Raw genomic sequence first — 22,786 nt, 5'->3', positions numbered from 1 at the left:
AGAGAGAGAGAGAGAGAGAGAGAGAGAGAGAGAGAGAGAGAGAGAGAATAACTATCAAAGCACCATGGATATACAATGAAGGACCTGGGTGGGTGGGTGAGTGGCCCTGGTGACGTCACAAGGGACCGCTTGACCAATGATGGCTCGCCCCTTCCTTCCACTGACGTCATGGAATATTACAGCCACTCTAATAGGTGTGAGGGCCGATCACCGACCCCAGACAGCCCACCGACCCAGCCCGACAGGTCCCCGCGACGTGAGACTTGATGCTGTTACCGATCACCTATGCGCTCTCTCTCTCTCTCTCTCTCTCTCTCTCTCTCTCTCGGCCACGCGCACCTTGAGGTAAACAGTCATTGATGCCAAGGTGGAGAAAGGTGAAAATGTAATGGTGCTTGTTTGTTTGCTTAGTTAGTTAGTTTGTTAGTTAATTAGTTAATTAGTTAGTTAGTTAGTTAGTTAGTTAGTTGGTTGGTTGGTTGGTTGGTCGGTCGGTCGGTCGGGGGTCTCTCTCTCTCTCTCTCTCTCTCTCTCTCTCTCTCTCTCTCTCTCTCTCTCTCTCTCTCTCTCTCTCTCTCTCTCTCTCTCTCTCTCTCTCTCTCTCTCTCTATACCCATACCTGCACTTGTTCCCCTCATCAGCACCGCACACCTTTCCTAATGTCCTTTTCCTGGCAAGCACTATACCTGACCGCCGCCCACCCACACACCACACACCGCGCCCCTGTGCCTCCCTCTGTGCCATCCTCACACTGCTCCCTCTCCTCACCACATCCTTCCCCTCCGCTTCTCTTGTCCACCCATCACTCCAATGAACTCTTTTTCGACTTAATTTTATAATGTTCCCAAGTTTTATTTCATTTTATTTTGTCCAAGTAACGATTCAGTTGTGTTTTCTGTTATGTGGATTTAGATATGGGTTACTTTATCTGGGAAACTGTGCTAAGGTTATGAAAATTAGCTCAACTGTGGGTGTACATATTAAAAGGTTAGTAGAAAAAGGGTTTCGATTACATTAGTGATTAGTTAGGTTTTTTATTGCGGGGGATTTGTGAGGAAGAGGAACGCAAATAAATACACAAAGTATATAAAAAAAAAAAGTCTGAAAATATGCCCCCTGTCCGTTCCATAATGCTAAAAAAATATATAAAAAAAAAAATAAATAAATAAAGCAAAACTTCTCGAAAAAAAAACCTCAAAACAATCTAGATCAGAGACCATGGAGGAACGGAATCAGATACTACAGTGTTCCAGTTTATCATAAGTAAAAGGTGTACAGTACGAAGGCTGCAGTAATGGCTTATAATGGGAACAGGTCAGTAGGTGTTTACAGTGGTTATCTTGGCACCTCTTAAGAGTCATGGTAATTAATTCAGTTCCCGTTGTCCCATTTGATCGGAATCTGTAAACCATGATAAGTTTTTTTTTCTTTATGTTGTATTATGCAAAACTTTAGAATAAAAAAAAAGAGGTTGTCAGCGGGTCATTGCCGACCGCTTTCCTATCCCCGTTCAAAGTATTCTCTCTCTCTCTCTCTCTCTCTCTCTCTCTCTCTCTCTCTCTCTCTCTCTCTCTCTCTCTGTTATCGTCGTATTTTCGTGCTCTATTTCCTCTTCTCTTCTTCCCTTACATCTCCATTAGAAAGTAAGACGATACATCACATTATCTATTCGTACAGACAGACCAGTGTTCCCATTTATCACACACACACACACACACACACACACACACACACACACACACACACACACACACACCAGAATGTCCCCTAGTTCCTCTACCCGCCTCGCCCTTCCGCCCCTCCGGCCTGCCTGCCTCCCTGCCTGCCCAGGGCCAATAAGGATATGCCTCGTGGGCGTCCAGCAGGTGCCCCATTAGTGCTTCTCCGGGGACTGCTGGATGTGGCCCGCCTCCACCTCCACCTCCACCTCCACCTCCACCTCCACCACCACCACCATCACCACCACCGACAGTGAAAATAACAATAGCAACAGCAACAACACAAACAACAATAACAACAGCCATAACACGAACAACCATAATAATAATAATATCAACACCATCATCATCACCATCATCATCATCATCATCATCATCATCAACATCACCACCAACAACAACAACAACAATGATAACAGCAATAATAACAACAATAATGATAATAATAATGATAAAACAACAACAATGAAGAATAATTATAACCTTCAAGGCTTTTTTTTTTTTTTTACTTTTTTCTTACTTATGAAATATTATTGATCTCAGACACCACTGATGGTAATACGGTTACAAGCGGAAGATAAAAGCCCCATCACAACTAAAAATAAATAAATGAATGAATAGAAAAAAAAAAATCAGCTACCAAAACTAGCCATGAGTATTTTTGTTATTAATATTCAGTTTTCTTTTTATATTCGTAATGTCACTTAAACCATTCTCTCTCTCTCTCTCTCTCTCTCTCTCTCTCTCTCTCTCTCTCTCTCTCTCTCTCGTGTTTCTCAAGAGTGTTCTGTCAAGGTTTCAGCACCCACGGCCCATCCAACCTGCTGTTCAATTTCCCGGCGTCTGAGTGCTCCACATGGACACACCACCAGGGTTCCTTTTTCTCTGAGCTTCATCGCCAAATCTCGCCTTCTTTTAACAAGCTGCAAGGAAAGTTAGCAGTTTTCTAGGGTTTCATGGTTTAGACACCGTTGCTCGTTTTCTTAAGACTGCAGGGAAAGTTGATAGTTTTCAAGTATTTTTTTTTTTTTTTTTTTTATCTATACGATGTGGGATTTTCACGGGAAGTTATATAGCCTAAAGGGTTTCAACGTCAAATCTCGACTTGTTTCAGCGAGGTGCAGGGAAAGTTATCAGTTTTATAGGGTGGTTTCACAATTTTGAACGCACGCCCTTCCTCGACATTGCTCAACAGTTCTTACTTTTCTAGGGTGTTTCCGTGGTTTCGAGCCACGCCCTACCTCGACTTCTTTTAACAGGTTGTAAGTAAAGTTAAGAGTTTTCCAAGGTTTTCATGGTTTTCAACGTCATTCCCCGACATTTTTCAAGTTTTTAGTTTTTCTAGGGTATTTTCATGGTTTCGACGCCATTCCTCACCATCTATCTTAACAGGCTGCAGAAAAAGTTCTTGGTTATTTGGAATGTTTGTCGTGATTCTAGTCTTAGTTTAACAAGTATTCTATGCGATAAATAAAGGAATGCGTTTTAAGGAACCAACTGATATTATGTCCTTTAAACAAGCGTCCTATAAAAAGATCAAATCGTTTAACACAAGGTCCACGCACCACCAGCCCCTTCCGACCACCGGCCCACCAACACACGTCCCGAGAGGTGCAGTAATCGAGTTTCAAGGTCATGACGGCTGCGTAACACGAGAGGAACATTAATTTTACCATCAGGATAACGAGGCGCAGGAAGTGAAGAAACACCAACCGAGAACTTCCAGATCCACTACCAACATCACCGCCACCGCTGCACCACACTCATTGCAGTTTTGGTTATGAGTAGAAAGTAAACTTCCGTATTCATAGCCACTGTGGTTTGCGTTCTCCCTCACCCATAAAAACAGCAACAATACAGGAAGGTGCAAGAAACCATTAGCCTACACGTGGCACTCCTTTGATCTCGATATCGTCACTTGTCTTCCCTTTTTTTTCTTTTTTTTATATACGAGACTCATCAGATCAGAGGACTCGAAGGAAAAACTAACTTTACTCTTAACCCTTTTACGCGACACGAAACCATTAGCAGCACCAGAAAAAAAAAAAGTGTGAAATCTTTATAAACACCCACAAAAAAAGTTACCAATGAAAAAGGAATATATTTTTGCAATTTCACCTCATTTCTAAGATTGAATGCGGCTGTATTTCCATCTACTTATTACCTGAACTCATTAATTTTAAGAAAGAGGGAGGCTTCAAGACATTTATCCTAGTTTTTTAGCTATCTCTTTTGATCTTGTTCGGGAACCGGCACCTCAGTGGGTCTTTTTGTTTAATCGTTTTTGTTCCCCTTGGCCGGTTTTACCCTCTTACATAAAAAGATGTCTCATAGTGGTAAATAATTAGGGAAAGGTGTAGCAAGTGGCAGTTTCCTTGTCCCATCTCGAATACTTGCTCAAACGGGAGTTAAGATTTTTCAAGGATATATATATATATATATATATATTTGTGTGTGTGTGTGTGTGTGTGTGTGTGTGTGTGTGTGTGTGTGTGTGTGTGTGTGTGTGTGTGTGTGTGTGTGTGTGTGTGTGTGTGTGTGTGTGTGTGATTCTAGAGATAATTTAAGAAAAAAAAAAAAAAGTCACCGAGAAAAACACCCGTGAAAACCCGTACAAACGCCAATATAACCTTTCAAAACTAGTCCTAATGAAATAACCAAACCAAAGCTGAATCAAATACATGAATATAAACTATGAATTATTAACACCTTTCACCATGACTACACACGTCATTTAGTCAACAAAAGAGGAGGGCGCACTCATGTTACTCATACTCAATTCATTCCCACGCCATCCCCTCTCCCCCCACACACACACAAACACACGTGGACACTAGTTAATGAGGGCCGGCGAGGGACAATGCACGGGTAATACCAACACCTATGTAAAGAAGGTTCATGCCTGCCGACTAATGTAGAACGAAGAGGAATGCTAATGTGAAGGGGGCTGACCTGTGGGGGGGGGGGGAAAGTGAGGTATAGGGAGAGAACACGTGGGCTCATATCACCTGTTCCATATGTTTTTTGTCTTCAGTGCAGGTGGGATTCTTTGCAGCAATTTTAGTTTTGCTTTATTTTTCTCACTTTACTGATTTTTTTAGCTATTTTTTTTTTTTTTTTTAATGTAATGAGTGCAGGTGTAGGTTTGTGGTGCAGGCGTTTTGAGGTGTGATTTTATGAGCGCAGGTTTGAGTTTTGCTTTACTGTTTTCGATTTACTTATTTTTTAAGCTGTTTTTCTAGTGTAAATATCGTTTTAAGTGAGAGTAAATTTTGAGAGCAGGTTTTGAGTGCAGTTTTCTTTTGAGTGCAGGTTTATTCTCCTTCTAAGTCCTGGTGCAGATTTTGTTTAGAGTACAGGTGTGATGGCCGGTGCCTTGATTGCAAGTCTCCTTAGGTGTGAGTCTGTTTTATTTGCAGGTGTCCGTGAGGTCGTGACGTGACGACCGAAGCTAACTAAGGCTAAGAGAGTGACAGAAGCAGCAGACCAGGACACGACCACGCTTCATGAATACCACTGTATATGTAAATGGTTAAATAGTAGATTGATTTACTATATACTCAATTTCACTACGCTTTGTTTTTTTTTATTCTTTTCAAGTGTTATATTTCCTTTGGTATATGTATATATATATATATATATATATATATATATATATATATATATATATATATATATATATATATATATATATATATATCCTTGGTCAGCTTTGTTTCTTCTTCTCTATGATCTTATGCGAAACTGAATTATTATTATTATTATTATTATTATTATTATTATTATTACTATTATTATTATAATCATCAATGTTGTTATTACTATTATCATTATTATTATTATTATTATTATTATTATTATTATTATTATTATTATTATTATTATTATTGTTGTTGTTATTATCATTATCGTCATATCGTTATTACTATCAGTAGTAGTAGTAGTAGTAGTAGTAGTAGTAGTAGTAGTAGTAGTAGTAGTAGTAGTAGTAGTAGTAAAAGTAGTAGTAGTAGTAAATCCACCTCCACCACCAGCACTACCACTACTACTATTACTACTACTACTACTACTACTACTACAACTACTGCAACTGCTGCTGCTGCTGCTGCTGCTGCTGCTGCTGCTGCTGCTGCTGCTGCTACTGCTGCTGCTACAGCTCCTGCTGCTGCTGCTGCTGCTACTACTACTACTATTACTATTATATTCTCTGATCTCCAAACAATCTCCATACAAAGCCTAAAAGATTCACCGAAGAGCAGGGGGAGGGAACGCTCACTCAGAACAAACAAGAACGTGCTACACATTGACATTAAGGTTCTTTCCTTGCTTAAACAATGCAGCGTACCACTACCAACCTCCTAAGGGCAAACAAATCTGCTGCAGCTTATTCCTCAATGCTCCTCTGTACCTGCTAAGCCAGGGACACACTATGAATCAGTGCATGACAACATTAAGAAAACCCTAATGCAAGAAGCGTGGCCTTGATCATCCAATAACATAAAGAGAGGAGGTTCAGTCTCTGCATCATCCCCTTGACGCAACTCCTGCCGCGGTGACCAGTGCCCATCACTCCACCACCAGCGACCTTCACGCCATCTAGCGGAGGCAGGCGGCACCATCTCCGTGTGAACTAGCACTCTCAAAAGATAAATGTGCGCTTTTAATATATACTAAAGTACATCTGTCCATATTATAAACTTTTGGAAGGAGGAAGGCGATATTGTAGGTGTAATATTATACCTCCCCATACTAAATCTACTCTTATTGTACCTTTCATTTTCTAAAGTGATAACACACAGAATCTATCAGTTTTAACGCTTTCAATACCACGGTTCCGATTTTACATTACTACAAGAGAATGACGACAGGGAGAAGAAATTGGACCTTGGAATAGTGGAGGGCAGGATTAGATAGATGAAGGAGACTTATCAAAAACAGCGACCCCGCATAGGAACGGATTAATAATGCTTCAGAAGACTAGAAAATTTTACCAAGATGAGGATGATGTTTTATTTTAGTTATCAACGGGTTACAATAGAATCTACATAATCACCCGTCGAACTGAATTACCTTGCATTACTCCACTATAACGAACTGAAAAGCGATACGCCTGCCGGTAATTACGTTTGGAAGGTGTTTATTTGTAATAGTGCTGAAAGGGTTAATGGGTTAGTGCGTAAGTCTGTTGTAGAGCAAAGTGTTCTTAATTCTGTGAAAAGCCACTAAATGTTCTGTTTATTCCCCAGCTCATTGTTCATTATTTATTTCAATCTCTGCCTGGATGAACATTAGTAGCATTATCAAAATCATTGTTAGTACAGCTGTTGTTGTTGTTGTTGTTGTTGTTGTTGTTGTTGTTGTTATTATTATTATTATTATAATTATTATCATTATTACTATTATTACTAATATTATCATTATTATTATCATTATTATTATCATTATCGTTATCATTATTATCATTATTATCATCATTACAATCACTACTATCATTATCAGCATTACCCTGATAAGATTTAGTGTGTACTAGGGTGCACATAGCCTCGTTCCCATAACCGTAAACCTGCTCTGGGTACTAGCAACGTCCTGCATCATCCCATCATATGAATTATTATCCACCACCAACACTCAACTCCACAACATTCGACGCTTTGAACCAAAGTATCACTATCATAACAGCAGAGAGAGAGAGAGAGAGAGAGAGAGAGAGAGAGAGAGAGAGAGAGAGAGAGAGAGAGAGAGAGAGAGAGAGAGAGAGAGAGAGAGAGAGGCGTCATTACCACCTCAAGACGTAATCTATCAACACACAGACAATACTTACCTATCAACACACAGACAATACTTACCAGAACCCGAGTACAGTGCAAGACGTTTTCAAGCGTTATGGTGAAAATAGCGTGGTCTTAATAGGTATGGGCAATAATGAGCTGCTATAGTGGGTGAGTGGTGGCATTATATAGGTTTGTGGTATAATGTTCAGCTCGGTCTTAATTTATTTTCCTTACTTAAGTTTAGTAAGTACAATAATCTGCTGCAAGTCTTCAGTATGATTTATAAACACCCCACTTAATTATCAAATGGTCGAAATATTTCAGTCCCTCTACTTTAACCTTTTCACTAATGCACCATCATTCTACCTAAAGCTTACTACAATATGGTACAAGCGTTCATTTCCAAACACACCACTCAGTAATCTGGCAGTTCAAACACTCTTCAGTCTCTTTACCGTAATCTTTTTACTACTATGGCATGTCTCCTTCCTGAGCTTCCTGAAATTATATGGTATAAGTCTTAATTAAGCCACTGAGTAATTAAGCAGTTCAAACACTTTAGTCACTTTACCTTAATCTTTCTCACTACTGCAGCATGTCTCCTCCACAAGCTTACTAAAATCTATAGTGCGCCTGTCTTTGTCCATAATTTCTAAACACATCACTCTGAAATCAAGAGGTTTAAACACTTCAGTCTCTATCTTTTCACTACTACAATATGTCTCCTCCACAAGCTTACTGAAATCTAGTGTACATATTTTTTGCCTATAATTTCTACACACGCCACTCTGTAACGAAGCGGTCTAAACACTTCAGTCTCTCTATCTTTTCACTAATACAGCATGTGCCCCACCCCTAGCTTACTGAAATATGTGGTGCATGTCTTGCCTACAATTTCTAAACACGCCACTCTGTAATGAAGCGATCCAAACACTAGTCTCTCTACCTTAACCTTTCCACTACATACTGCAGCATGACTTCTCCCCAACCTTATTAAAATCATAATGGTATAAGCTTTCATTTCTAAGCACGCCACTCTGTAATCAGTTTAATTAAACACTTGTCTCTCAAGTGAAATCTAATGTGCATGTCTTGGCTATATCTTCTAAACACGCCACTCTGTAATCAAGCGATCCACACATCTTTGCGTCTCCACCTTAACCTTTACCGCTATGGACATTCTTTCATCAGAGTAATGTAAAAATAAAAGACAAATCAGGAAAATAAAATGGGAGCAAAAAAAGAGAAAATAAAAGGTTCATTTTCTTACATACAACTAAAAAGACTGTGGCACATAAAGCGAGTCTAATAGACAGAAGACTGGATGAACAAATTAAATAGTGTTTGAGTTACTAAATGGCAGTTTAAGATGATTCAGAACGTTGAGGTTGAAAATTGGAAAAAGCCGTTCGGAAGTGAAAATGTTAATAAACTTCCAACTCGATAAAACCTTGTGACAAAGAAGCGTCATGCGGTCGTTACTTAGCAGCTGTCAAAGGGTTAAAGTTACGCGTTCAATCCTGTCGCAAGGGATTTTCGTGACCCAAGTCATTAGCAAAGCCATAACTTCACGTAAAATCTCTAAGTACGCCGCACGCCACACCCCGCTCTTCGCTTCATTGTTCAGCCGCACGTACACCACTCCATTCCCTCCTCCCCTCCCACGCCTCCAAACACAAAGTATCGACATAATATGAAGTCACTTTCTCATCGCTCTATAACTGTATAAAATTACAATCGTCAATGACTTCCAATATGAATCAAGCAATAATAATAAAGAAATAAGGACAAAAAGAAAAGAGAGAAAATAAAACACCAGAGAACAATGATGAATTATTAAAGACTACTGATGTTATAAGTGTACGAGCATTACTGTTTGCTACTGCTGGTGTTGTTGTGGTGATGGTGGAGCTTGTGTGTGTTATATATACGACAAGAACACCTCCAACCTCACCACTACACCGCCCATCCCTCGACATCAACCTACATCACACCACTCCTCACCCTACGCAAGACATAAATATTTCCCTAGCTATTGTCCAACTCCAGTAAGCTCCAGTAACTATCGCCGGCATTCTGAAACTCTGCATTCTCACCACGACTATTTTCAAAGGCCACAGAGATGATTAGCCAGGTTTCTAAGGGTGTTTCTCGTGTTAATAATGTAGAAGTCTTGTTAATCTGACACATTCTTAAAAAGCCGTGTAGCTTCAACTAGCGCCGTTGAAACGTAGCGGAGGTGCGGCGCAGAAATGTTTCAGAATATGGACCAGTGTGTGAGGCGAGGCGACTCCCGGGAAATTCCACCACACTAAAATATGCGGAATCAATACTCCACTAATAAATAAAAAGCACGCTGCCTTGGCCAAAACACTTACTGCATTAATTGATCCCCCTCTCTCTCTCTCTCTCTCTCTCTCTCTCTCTCTCTCTCTCTCTCTCTCTGGCTCCATAGTTTATATATATATAGCGTTAGGCTCGAGACCGAAAGATTGCAAGTACTATCCAAGATTACAGCAAATTTTCACTGGGAGAAGTAGCATTTTTACGTAGTCCGAATACCTTAACTGAATCACTACTCTCTTTCTCTCTCTGTCCCTAGGGCCTCGTGTGGCGTGGATGTTGCCACCGCCACCCTCGCTCCCCCTGGCCAATGGATGGTGTCCTGAGCGAGCTACACGACACCCGCTGCATCAGTAAGGGTCATGAGCGCCACTGGGCTTTGCTACACGACACCCGCACCAGTGCCTCAATCGTCCAACCTCCTCCTGGAAGCTGCATCGAATATATACATTTGATAATGTCACCATAGTCTTGTTTTGTATGAATTTCAACTTTCTGTACCTTGCGTTTCTGTTGTTGTTGTTTTCTTCAAGCTGTGATGATGATTTAAGTCATCTAAATTGGTCACTCTCAATAAAAACTTATTGGAATAGTGCTTACCATTTTTTTTCTTTTTCTTTTTAATTACACTCTCTCTCTCTCTCTCTCTCTCTCTCTCTCTCTCTCTCTTTCTCCAAAATCAACACGAGTATAATAATAATGATATAGTAATGTAATCTGCGAACTGTTACTTAGCAAAAATAACATAACAGAAACAAACAAGAACACTGATTATATATTCTCTTTCCATAACCCGATACTTTTTTACCACAGGCCATCCCATTAAATAAATTGATCTACTTCTTATGACTCTCTCTCTCTCTCTCTCTCTCTCTCTCTCTCTTATCTTTATGAATCAAAATTAACTGGTCTTTTTACTTAGTTTTTTTTCTTTCCTTTTCTTTCAGTCAAGTTCCCGGCCATGGTCCACTTCTAACAAATCCCGAGGTAATGGCTACACAAAACAGACTTCCAAGCCACACTACGCCTTTTGCAACACGTAGCTAATTGTTTCGTGAGTGTGTGTGTGTGTGTGTGTGTGTGTGTGTGTGTGTGTGTGTGTGTGTGTGTGTGTGTGTGTGTGTAATTCACTGTTTGATCTCCTGCAGTCTCTGACGAGACAGCCAGACGTTACCCTACGGAACGAGCTCAGAGCTCATTATTTCCGATCTTCGGATAGGTCTGAGACCAGGCACACACCACACACCGGGACAACAAGGTCACAACTCCTCGATTTACATCCCGTACCTACTCACTGCTAGATGAACAGGGGCTACACGTGAAAGGAGACACATCCAAATATCTCCACCCGGCCGGGGGAATCGAACTCCGGTCCTCTGGCTTGTGAAGCCAGTGCTCTAACCACTGAGCTACCGGGCCGTGTGTGTGTGTGTGTGTGTGTGTGTGTGTGTGTGTGTGTGTGTGTGTGTGTGTGTGTGTGTGTGTGTGTGTGTAGGGGGGAGGAAGGGAGACAGTCTAAAGCTACTCTAAAACATTTCAGCGCTTCATTTTTCTTTCCTATCTACGCTTAGGTTCATAATCATTCAGTTTTATTTTTTCTATTTTCCATTTTTTTATCATAGTCACCCTCACAGTAATTCAAGACCCCGTTTTCTTTTATCACTTCATTTCCGTACTAATAAGCTAATCAACACTCGACTTTCTTCCTCCCCTTAAAAAATATATCACAATCTCTCTCTCTCTCTCTCTCTCTCTCTCTCTCTCTCTCTCTCTCAGTGGCTAACATTCACTGCCTAATCCAATAATCTGTCTATCATTTGTCTTTTCCATCGAATCTTATTATTTCACCACCACCACCACCACTAATAAGAGACTGATAGTGGTTATAAAATGACGAATATATCATACAGAGAGGAATTTCCAGTGAGGAGGAGGAGGAGGAGGAGGAGGAGGAGGAGGAGGAGGAGGAAGAGGAAAAGGAAGAAAGGAGTAAGAAAATATGATGATGAAATGTGTAGAAAGGAGAAAGATAGAGAGAAGAGAAGAGAAGAGAAGAAAAGAAAAAGAGAGAGAGAGAGAGAGAGAGAGAGAGAGAGAGAGAGAGAGAGAGAGAGAGAGAGAGAGAGAGAGAGAGAGAGAGAGAGACGGAGTACGTACGCAAGCAGAATTAAGGCAATGAGGGAGAGAGAAAGGAAGGTCCGTGGAGGGATGGAGGAAGAAGAAGAGGAGGAGGGGTAGTGTGACGTGTGAGTGTGAAGAAATTAGTGTTTAAGAAGAACAGAGATGAGGGATGAGGAAGAAAGGAGAGTGTGAGAGGGATAAGAGCAAGTGAAGGAAAAGGTAAGAAAGAATAAAATGAAAGATGAAGGTGGATAAGAGTGAATGAGAGTACGAGAGTGAGAGACGGTGTGAAAGCTAATGAGAGTCGGGTGGGAGGAGTAAATACTGACATAACAAGTCAAACTGGTTACCGTAAAGAGCCCTGAATACCTCCACCTCCCTTCCACTCTGCTCGCACGCACCTTTCCTTTCTCCTGAACCTAACACCACAAGTCTACGTTCTTTTATATTTCATTCTTCCTTCCTAATCCGTTCTGTTATCTGCATCAGTCTCCTCTTGTCACATCACCATCTTCCACGACTCCACTACATGACACAGCCTTCTTATCCTGGATAAGTTATCCACACCTCTTTTGTTTGTATTTCACTCTTCTCTCGCACACAGGCAGTCATCCGTTCTCAGTTATCTCTTATCAGTCTCCCCTTGTCACATCACCATCTTCCACGACTCCACTACATGACAAAGCCCTCTTGTCTTACTCCACTGATTTACCAAACGCATTATATTTCTTTCTTTCTTTTAATGTAAGAGGGGAAATCTAGCCAAGGGCAACAAAATGACTTAACAAAAAGACCAAGTTAGATGCCAGTCCCCCAAGCAGGTCCGAGAGAGCGTTTTCAAAGCCATCCCAGCTTAATCTTTTCATATCTCTACCTACCAAGACCTCTCAAAGCCAGGCTATCGTATCTTGCTTTACTTTGAATATCTTTAGCGATATCTACCTTTTTTTTATTATTTCGCACGTCTCTTCTTACTTTTATTGTATATCCAACAATACAAGACCTCTACAAGCACCAACGAGCAAGGAAAGGATTAAAAGAATTGCACGTTTCTTAGTACTTTCATTGTAATATCCTTCACTGTAAAAACTCTACAAGCACCAACGAGGAAAGGAAGAGGATTAAAAGAATTACCAAGTGTCTATCAAGTTTACAAATGGCTTTACAAGAATAAGCAATGTCTCAAGTGAGATTTGTGGCTAATATTAACACTTGCTAAACACCAGACAGTTTAAAATTATACGAAAATAACCAGCTATTCTCTTTTTGCCTCCGTTCTAGCCAGCTTTTCCATCCTAGTTTATCTCTTACATTCCTGAGTGATAGAAAGTACAGTGTCATCAGTAATAAACAATAAATAAATGAATATAAAAAGCGTTAATCTTCCCTAGCTTTCATCCCCTTCCTGCCTACTATAACCTCGCTGTCACATTCATCCACCATTCCACCTCTTCCTCAGACAGGTGACGAAACAAACTCTACGTCCCTCACCTTCCCAGCGTGTTGTGTACAGTGCTCATAGAAAATTGTACTACACTGTCTTTTTTCAGGGGTAACCAAATTATATTGTCCTCCCCATCCCCGCGCTCGCTCTCTCTCTCTCTCTCTCTCTCTCTCTCTCTCTCTAGTCTGTCAATTTTATATACGTAGTTAAAAAAAATCTGTAATGACAAGCTTGAAAGTATTTATCTATTAGGTTAAATTCATCAAGTACAATTGCTTTATTATTTTTCCTTTTAATGTGCTCTATTTTGTGAAGCTGATAACACTGGTGGATCTGCATTTAATTATTTCATATATTGTTTTAAGACATTTCTAATAAAAAAAATTGTTCTACATACCAAGTTTTATTATCATTATTATCATTACTATTATTGTTGTTGTCAGTTAACATTTTTTTAGTAATTCATCCATCATGGTGTAAAATTCTGGTAAGCAAACAGTAGTGGTGGCAATGGTACTAAGTGTGCGGCCAGGCTGTGTTCTCTCTACCCACTGCTATAAAACAGAAACAATCCCAAAAGGTTGTTTGTGATGAGTTACACTACTCAGCAAACCCATGTTAATAAACCATGTAGGTTATTAAATAAAGATAAATGTTGCTTCCTTCTTAATATAATCAAGTCAAGATTACCAAAAAATCAGACCACTAAAAAACTTAGTAATGATATAATAAACTAAAAATTGTCTTTGCCAATTACTGCCTGAGAGATTCTTATAAAGTTCTTCTTCAACATTTAGAAAGTAACTATGTACAGTATAATACTTCTCCAAAATGATTTTCCAAGTAGAAAAGATGAAGAACGGAATAAATGTCTTACTTTTAAGACCTGAAAGTTACAAGGAAGATGGCAGTAGTAAGTGGAAAGGTGAAGGAATTAAGTGCAGGTGGTTGAAGTTTATAAGCAATGAGATAGAAAGTAGAGATTATGAGGAAGATGAGAACTAGAGAGTTAGAAGGTAAGAGTCAAAGAGGTGGTACAAGAGAGAGGTCAGCATTTTGAGGAGGCAAAAAAAAAGGAGGAAGATGATTAGACCTTTAAATTTACTTTAATTTTCAATGTCAACTGAAGAGTTTCAAAATTTCTCTAAGGAATTAAACTTTTACTACTTTATGCCATGAGTGATAAAAGCCTAATCAAGTTTTGCTTATGAAAATAAAAGTTTACAAATCTGCAACTTAACAAGATGTTACACATTTCACTTTGAAATAAAGGTAAGTTAAGAATATATTTTTGAAGAATAATCTAGCAACAACTAAAGGAGTGATCCAGTCCTTCAAAGCTTTAAACCTATAATTTTATATTTCTTTTATCAGTAAAATCTTCTGGGACTACTCACGTAAAGCAACAAATGTCATACCATCTGCAGCAGTCGAAGAGTTAATGCTGTGTTCCTCACCCAAACCACCACCAGTCAACACAAGGAGCAACCTCACTTCCTCCTGTTTTCTCACATACTGCTTGACTCAAACACTTACCTAGAAAAGATGAGAATATACATTAAAACACTGACACCTGATGCATATTAGATAACTTAGAGCAATGGTTCCCAACCTGGCCTTCTAGGTTGTAAATGAGCACTTTCGGGATCATACACAATTTTTACTTAAATTAAATTCATCCATTTCTCAGAAAAATTACTATTGTCTTACACAAAATAATCTGGCATTGATCAGCCAGTAGAGAAGAAACAGATGCATTCCTCGTATTAAAATTATTTATGTTCTTTGTTGTTAGTTCATTTGTATGTCCTACTTAAGAATAAATTAATATTTGCTAGAACTGAGTTTTCCTGGAACCCATGTGGTACGTGGAAACTGTATGGGACCTCCAAGTGGTACTCGCTCAGTAAAGGTTTGGGAACCACTAATTTAGAGTAACATACATACATAATAAGGCAGAAAACAATGGTGTTCAATTAAGGCAGTGTTACAATACACCAAACACACAAGAAGATTAATGAAGAACTATCAAAACATGTAAAATAAAAAAAATAAAAAAACAAATAAATAAAAAAAAAGTAATCAGATGACAGAGAAAAATCCCTCAAATGCTGTGTAGGATATCGGAATAAATCAAGAACATTGATGATCAAAACACTGGTGAAAAAGAAGCAATAAAATAAGGCAGGGGACTGAATGCAGTGGAACAGTAGCTAAGGAAAGCATAGGTCATTTTGTTTTCTATCTTCATGAAAAAGAGAGAAAGGAAAAGAATTAAATAATATTTATACACTGCCAAAGGTTTATGAAAGCTGCAGCCTCTTGCCTCCAATACACAATACTAACATAATTTATGTAATGAGGCTCAATAATCATCCAAACACCTCAGTAGCAGCATTGTAATTTCTTTAATTCAACTCAGTAGGTTACTTTTTAGGTTTTATTGAGTTTTTTTTGGGGAGAGGGCTATTGTTTTTTTTGGGATATTTTATTTACTTTTAAGTTTGTTTCTTACATCTATATTTAAATCTGTTTAAAATAACCAATTAAAAACCAGTTTAGAATAAAACAAAAGGTCTGAAATATTATTTTGTTTAAATCATGTTGGTACAAGTTGGTTTAGATTCTAGATCAGGGGATTCTCAATATTTTTCTAGCTGAGGACCCCCTGAGTTCTGAGATCATCTCCCCAAATCTCCAGTAATTTGAAACCGAACAGAATGTTAATTTAATGACTGATACTGTAATTCAATATTATTAGATCAGCCATCTAAGTACCCCTGGAAATCTTGTGAATCCCTGCATGTTTGCAAAGCCCCAGGTTGAGAACCCTTGCCCTAGATGGACAAAGTCTGTGTTAACTAGAAATGAACAGGAAATGAACAAGTCAAGCTTGACTTCTATATTTCTTATGTATATATGCAGATGCCTCCTAACTAGAAACAGCAGCCTTCCTATCCTTATTTTCAAATAAAGCCACATGTGGACTCAAGGAATTTTAATAAGTAAATATCATATGATATGTCAGTTAAGCCACACTTTCATTCTCAACCCCACCCCATGTTCATCTCTTTATCTTCACTTCCTCTTTCTCTCTCTCTCTCTCTCTCTCTCTCTCTCTCTCTCTCTCTCTCTACATTCCTGGTGTGCTCTTTCTTATCTATTCTGTTGAAGTCCTGCTGCTCTCTCTCTCTCTCTCTCTCTCTCTCTCTCTCTCTCTCTCTCTCTCTCTCTCTCCTATGTGATGATTTGCTTTATAAGATACAATGTGTAAAGGAAAAATGTAAAGAATTAAAGGAAGACCACAAAACTAAAATTCTGGCAAATGAACAACTGAAGAACACGTTTCCAAGAAGACTTTAGCATCAGTCAAAGACATAATAGCAGGGTTACTGAATTTTGATTCAGGATACAATGATATTCTAAAGACATTAATAAAATGTTGTAAAATAAGAATTGTAGCAAGATTGTAATAGCCATGTTACACTCTCTGTGGAATGAATGAAACAGTAAAGTTTGTTTTCTTGGCGAGGCTTTTATATGCGGAATAACTGAGAATAGGTCTATATAGAGCATACATAAATTGTCTATATAAAGTATACAGAAGTTAGCTAAATCAAATAGAAGATACATTATGCATTGTCCACCATCAAGACAGAAAAAAGTTGGAAAGTTTGTAGTATTTTTTGGCTTTGTCACGAATATTTTTGTTTCTAAGATCTGGAATACCAGCAGAGTTGCCCATGCTGGTAAGGATGAGAAAGCCCATTAAGGTAAGAAAACAAGTTATACAGGAAGGAGAAAGGTAAAAGACAGGGTGTTCAACAAGCAATGATATATGGCAGAATAGGGAAAAAAACTAATGACTTGTCCACTTGTCACTAGAAAAGCTAAGACTTCTGATATATCAATAGCAGGTGAATATTATCATATAAAATATAGTATTATATATACCTATATATAAATCAAAATATAATATTATACAAAATACAGTAATATTTCTATCAAACATAATAAGTAGCTATTTGTGACATCCATTAGATTTATCATCACACAGTTGTAAGTAACTTGTGGTACCTCTCACAACCATTGCCAAGGGGCACTTGCTAATGTACAATGTTGGTACAAAGCCAATACAATTCTAGGGCTGAAAACTAGCAGGGTCAATGTAAAAAATCCAAGTTTCGAGAAAGACTCATTTGAAATATTGCATCCTTTATTAAAGAATCATGTAATTATAGCAAATGAGCGCTAGTGTAGCTCCCTGGACATGTGGATGACATTGCCCATTATAGCACTGATAGACTGATGAATTTCTAGTCTAGTGGTGTGCTCATCTACAATAGGCCATTTTTTTATATTGGCCCTTCTAGCTCTCATCCATAAAATTTATGTCATGGAAGACTTGCTTAGTTATAATGTTCCTTGAAAATGAGCTGCAGTACATGTAATATATATACCATTATACATGAAATCAACTTTCCTTAATATGACTTAAAACCATGCTAAATAATTTGTAAGAATGCTTCTTTTATAGAATCTAATTAATTATGGTTTCAAACCAATTATTCTTCCTTTTTTTTTATATTTGTCAAAAATGTAAGATACTATGATTAAGCCATCTTGATTCTGTAGCTTGGTAAATTACAAATCCTAATTCCCACTATGATATAACTTCTGTAAACTTTCTGCCACATCTTGCATCCTAATGCCAACAGTAACATCTTTAACCACTCTGAACATTAACCTAATATGATTTAAAGTTAACATATGGCTAAACTTCCTTGAAGCCCCATAGTATTTTGACAATGATATTACAGCTAACTATCTATCTATATATATATATATATATATATATATATATATATATATATATATATATATATATATATATATATATATATATATAGTATTTTGACAATGATATTACAGCTAACTATCTATCTATCTATCTATCTATCTATATATATATATATATATATATATATATATATATATATATATATATATATATATATATATTACAAGACTTTTTGCTGTTATAGGACAATGTGAGTCACATTCCTAGATATGCACATAATCCTACACATCTACCTAATTTCTATGCACTTTTCTCAACTTCTTTAAAGATATTACTATTTATGACGATGTAATTCAAAAAGTTCTCTTTAGCTTTCGACACGCAGTCTGCAACTAAATGTTTTCTTAAACCTAATGATGTTTCTCAATCATCCCAACTGAACTTGTGTTGGGTCTCATCGGGTACAGCAAGTCACTGAGGGAGTGAGGACAGCAGTGGCCCTGACACAGGCCTGCACGGGGGCAGCGCGAGCCTCCAGACACACCACATTGAGCGACATGTCCACGCTCAAGGCACTCTAGACAGGACGCCCACTGTGCCCTTTCCACCTCACCTGCACTCACCCAGAGCACCAAGATGTGCACGTGTACATATTCAGTGTGAAGATAGACGGTGGTGGAGGGTATGAAAGCACGTCTGGAAGGTGACAGTCCCGCCTGCCTGTCACCTGGCCATGTCTGGCTTACCTTCGCTTCTCTCTGACCGCGGTTCGAGATTCCCGCTGTTTTCGCTTGCCCTGAGGCATCCTGGAAGACCTCTTAGGTGGCCCTCTGGATGTGAATCACTTCCTATGACAGGAGGTAAACAAGTCCAACAAGACAAAATCACTTCCCGACGCTACTTCCACCTCGCTAATGTTTTGTTGTGACGTCACGCCCGCCGCTTCTCTGTTACATCACAATCATCACACCCTCTGACAAAATATAGTTTTCTTTTATTTATATCTATTCTTTTATTTCATATTTATTATTTTTGATGTTCTTATCTTAGTACTCACTTTTTTTACTTTATAATTATTTTATAAAGACTTACATGAGTTATGTCTGATTTCGCTACCATAACATTGCCTTGATTTTTCTTTAATAATATTCTACATTCTTTATAGATTGTTCCATTACCAATAATCCTGCTTATTTTATGTAATCAAAACTCATGAAAATTTAGACAAAATAGCTGCATTGGATTAAAGCATTAGCTGAATCTTAGAAAATCACCTTTTGTTGTGATTCAATAGTTATTCCTACGGTACTTTTATTTTCACTTTCAGTCACAACCTATATGAAAGAATATTACTTCTAGATACGTAATTATACAATGGAACATCCCATAAATCTCATGACATGTACCTATCTAGGTAGGTACGGGGTTATTGAGTCCATCTGATTTAACTCAACTTTAAAACATTTTATTTTTCATCCATTATTTAATACAAATTCAATCCCTGATTTATCTGGATACTAATATTGTGTAAATAGGTGTATATCAGTGAGGTATGGAGTCTGGCAAAGTGGCCGGGGTGGCTGGCTGAAGCTGGCTGGCTGTAGGTCCTCCATGTTTGTATTGCATCTCCGTGACGAGCCTCTAGCATTACACTCCCGCTCATGACTGTGTTAGTGTGATTTGTCGTGGCACATTACCTACTGCACCGTATTCCGGGCATGCCGTAGAACATTCTGGTGCATGTATGGACGCGGAAAGCCATGGTGTAGTGCCAGAATGGGGAGTTGTGATGGGTAGCTTCTGTGGCGGCTACGTAGCGTCTGTATTTGGTACACCTTGATTCCTTACCTGATGGAGGCGTTCTCTCCCTTACCCGTCACTACTACATCTTCCAACCAAGACACATAAGTAACTATGAAGTACAGGGATTATTGAATCAACCTTGATCTATTTTCGTCGAGATTGTACGTCTGGATCAAGTTATTCTATTTCAAAAATCGTGAACTAATGGTCACTGGTAAGATTAGCAGTGAAATTAATTTTGAATGTAAACCTAGCCTATTCTAATGTAGCCCTCTGCTGGAAATGATAGTACTTACTTCAATTTTATTGGTTAATGGCAAATGCAACTCTTGACAAATTATCAAAGTTGTGTTCGGTGTATGTCACATTCCGGCGAAATGTTTGACACCCTCTTAATATAGTGGTCCTTCCAGCTCGCCTTATTTCTCGGCATCCCGTTCGCAGCTTCTTCACTTGGCTGACAGGTAAATCTTACCAGTATAGCACCTCCTTAAGTATTATTTAATAACCCTCTTCACTCTCAACATGCTTGGGAGCACGTGGGGAATCTTTTTTTGTGTGGGGGGGGAGAAGTTTAGCAAAATTTGCTCCCACAAAAAAGTCTACAGACCCCTTAGCCTAAACTAGCTGGGGAGTTGTGTCCCCTTGAATCCCCTCCTTGGGTCTTTACCTTAACCTAACCTAAATGTCTTCTAGCAGAGGGGATGGCTGTTCCCTCCTTGACTCGCTGGGGACTGCACCCCTAGCTCCCCTTAGGATCTTTACCCTAACCTAAACATCTAGCAGGGGGATCTGCATCTCTCCAGATACCCCATCCTAGACTAGCGAGGGGGCTTTGCCTCCCAGACCTCCCTAGGGTCTTTACCCTAACCTAGCCAAACCTAACATAAGCATCTAGCAGGGAGTGGGACTGTGGCCACCCAGACTTAGCTTTTTTGAGACACCTGCCAAACTTTGAGAGCCTGTGTAGGACACACTAAGGCCAGCCACCAAATAAAACCACAAAAAACTTGTTGGGCATAAACTACTTCATCACTAAATGTTAGTAATTTACTGCTTCATTAGGAGGTGCTATTGATAAGATTATCTGGCTGACATGACGTAGGAATGAAAATATGATTACCAAAACTAACCTAACCTAGCTACTAGTATAATATAACAACACTATTGGTCAGAAGGGTTCTATTGGACCACATTTTGTTGCCGGTAATGTCTCGGTATTATATTCTTAACTTACGTCACTTTACTTTGTTAATCATTATGAGAAGCCACATCATATTAATGAACTACAGGTTTGAGTAGTAATGGTGGTCTCAACAGTGTCCATTAACTATTTACATTGACCATTCAGCAAGTTTTGAGTTCCATATGTAATCAGTATTAAATGCCAAATTACCAATATTAAGGCAGTGATAGTGGTGGTTTTTAGAATATTAGTACACCAAATTTCAGCATTACAGTGGTATGACAGTTGCTGATTTTTACTCATTTTAATGGGAATGCTAGATAGCAACGAGTGTTTCATGTTCTGCATCAGGAAGGGGCTTTGTAATTACCTAGTAACAGTGGATCTGAGTAAACCACAGTGCCCAATTCTTGTCTCATCATCATTACTGCTTCATTACCCTTTGACAGCTAGCCATAACTCCTATGCCTTGTATTTCCACCATCAGTACAAGTGTGTAGATTCAGTAAAGGTTGCTTTACAGGTTTTGTGTTTGTTCATTCACTCATACCCACTGACGGTGGGTGAGTGGTGGCTGCAGCCTATTTTATTCTTCATACATAATTCTCTGCCCTACTGCAGCCACTTGTGATGACAATATTCTAAAGTTCTTAAATCTAGAATTTTTCTTATTACTAGGGATAAGTATACTGTCAGTACCTAATTAGTTTCATTTAAGGGAATGTATAAGTGATTTGTCAGTTAAGGATTATTTTATGGCAAGCTTGAATGTCAACATTCATTAACTAATCTTCCTTAAAGTGAAACTATTGACCTATAGTTTGTATGCAATAGGACAGATACAGTGAAGAGTTTTAATAGAAAGTAATTCAAGGTTTTGTTAAAACTATCGTTTGAGGCAGTTGGGTAGTGGATAAGGTGGTGAGCGTGGGATCGGGCGGACGTTCACGTGTAGGTTTGAATCCCACCACCTGCCGCTTTGAAGCTATGCTATGCTATTTTTTACCATGATTCCCAGGTTCTAGGTGGTTACACCAAAGATGCGCTTGGGTGGTGATATGGGCCCTAATATGGGAACCAGTTTAAGTAAAATTGCCTTCCCCACTAATGGCGGAAACTGAACAGCACTTCCCACATATACTCTTCAAGTATGCCTACAGGTGCTATAGCTAGGCCATAACATAAGAAAAAAAAAATCATGATCAATGGTAATTACTACTGACCGTGGGATGTGTTGCCACAGCCTTTTGGGCTTGCTTTAGCAAACCAATCACATCCCAAGTGATTGATGCTAGCAAAATTTACATGCATTGTCTATGTTAGACAACAAGCTGCTTGCACCTGTCAAGCGACAAAAGTCAGTGAACAATGCTTTTCATTGCAGGCCATGGGAAGATACAGCCTGGCCACACTGCTCATTATTGTATGTGTATGTGTGTGTGAGACTTTATGGTGCTTTGTTATGGCCATCCTGTGTAGGATTGCAGGTCTTGTATATAGGTAGATAGAAATGTTGATTACTTCTGCTTATGAGTGCTACATTATTTCTTGAGAGAAATATATATTCTCAACTGACTAGAACTTTTTACAAAAACATTA

General features: G+C 38.8%; 2 protein-coding genes across 6 annotated transcripts in view; one reads left to right on the top strand and one right to left on the bottom strand.

Annotated features, from left to right (window-relative positions):
* Positions 1–19,118, bottom strand: part of LOC123515165 (protein similar-like) — a 352,568-nt gene extending 333,450 nt beyond the window's left edge. For both annotated transcript variants that reach the window (XM_045273663.1, XM_045273664.1), the window contains exon 1: positions 18,945–19,118. In XM_045273663.1, coding sequence (XP_045129598.1) covers positions 18,945–19,003 — 59 coding nt within the window. In that variant the 5' untranslated portion in view covers positions 19,004–19,118. The remainder of the gene's footprint in view (positions 1–18,944) is intronic.
* A 684-nt stretch (positions 19,119–19,802) lies between these two features.
* Positions 19,803–22,786, top strand: part of LOC123514669 — an 84,237-nt gene continuing 81,253 nt past the window's right edge. For 2 of the 4 annotated variants that reach the window (XM_045272700.1, XM_045272703.1), the window contains exon 1: positions 19,814–20,106. The gene's annotated coding sequence lies outside the window, so the exon portion shown is untranslated. Of the gene's footprint in view, positions 20,107–22,786 lie in introns of all 4 variants that reach the window. The other 2 variants (XM_045272701.1, XM_045272704.1) reach the window with 2 other exon arrangements.

The sequence above is a fragment of the Portunus trituberculatus genome, chromosome 38, assembly GCF_017591435.1.
Source record: "Portunus trituberculatus isolate SZX2019 chromosome 38, ASM1759143v1, whole genome shotgun sequence".
Classification (NCBI taxonomy): Eukaryota; Metazoa; Arthropoda; class Malacostraca; order Decapoda; family Portunidae; genus Portunus; species Portunus trituberculatus.
This window is presented reverse-complemented; position numbering and strand designations above follow the sequence as displayed.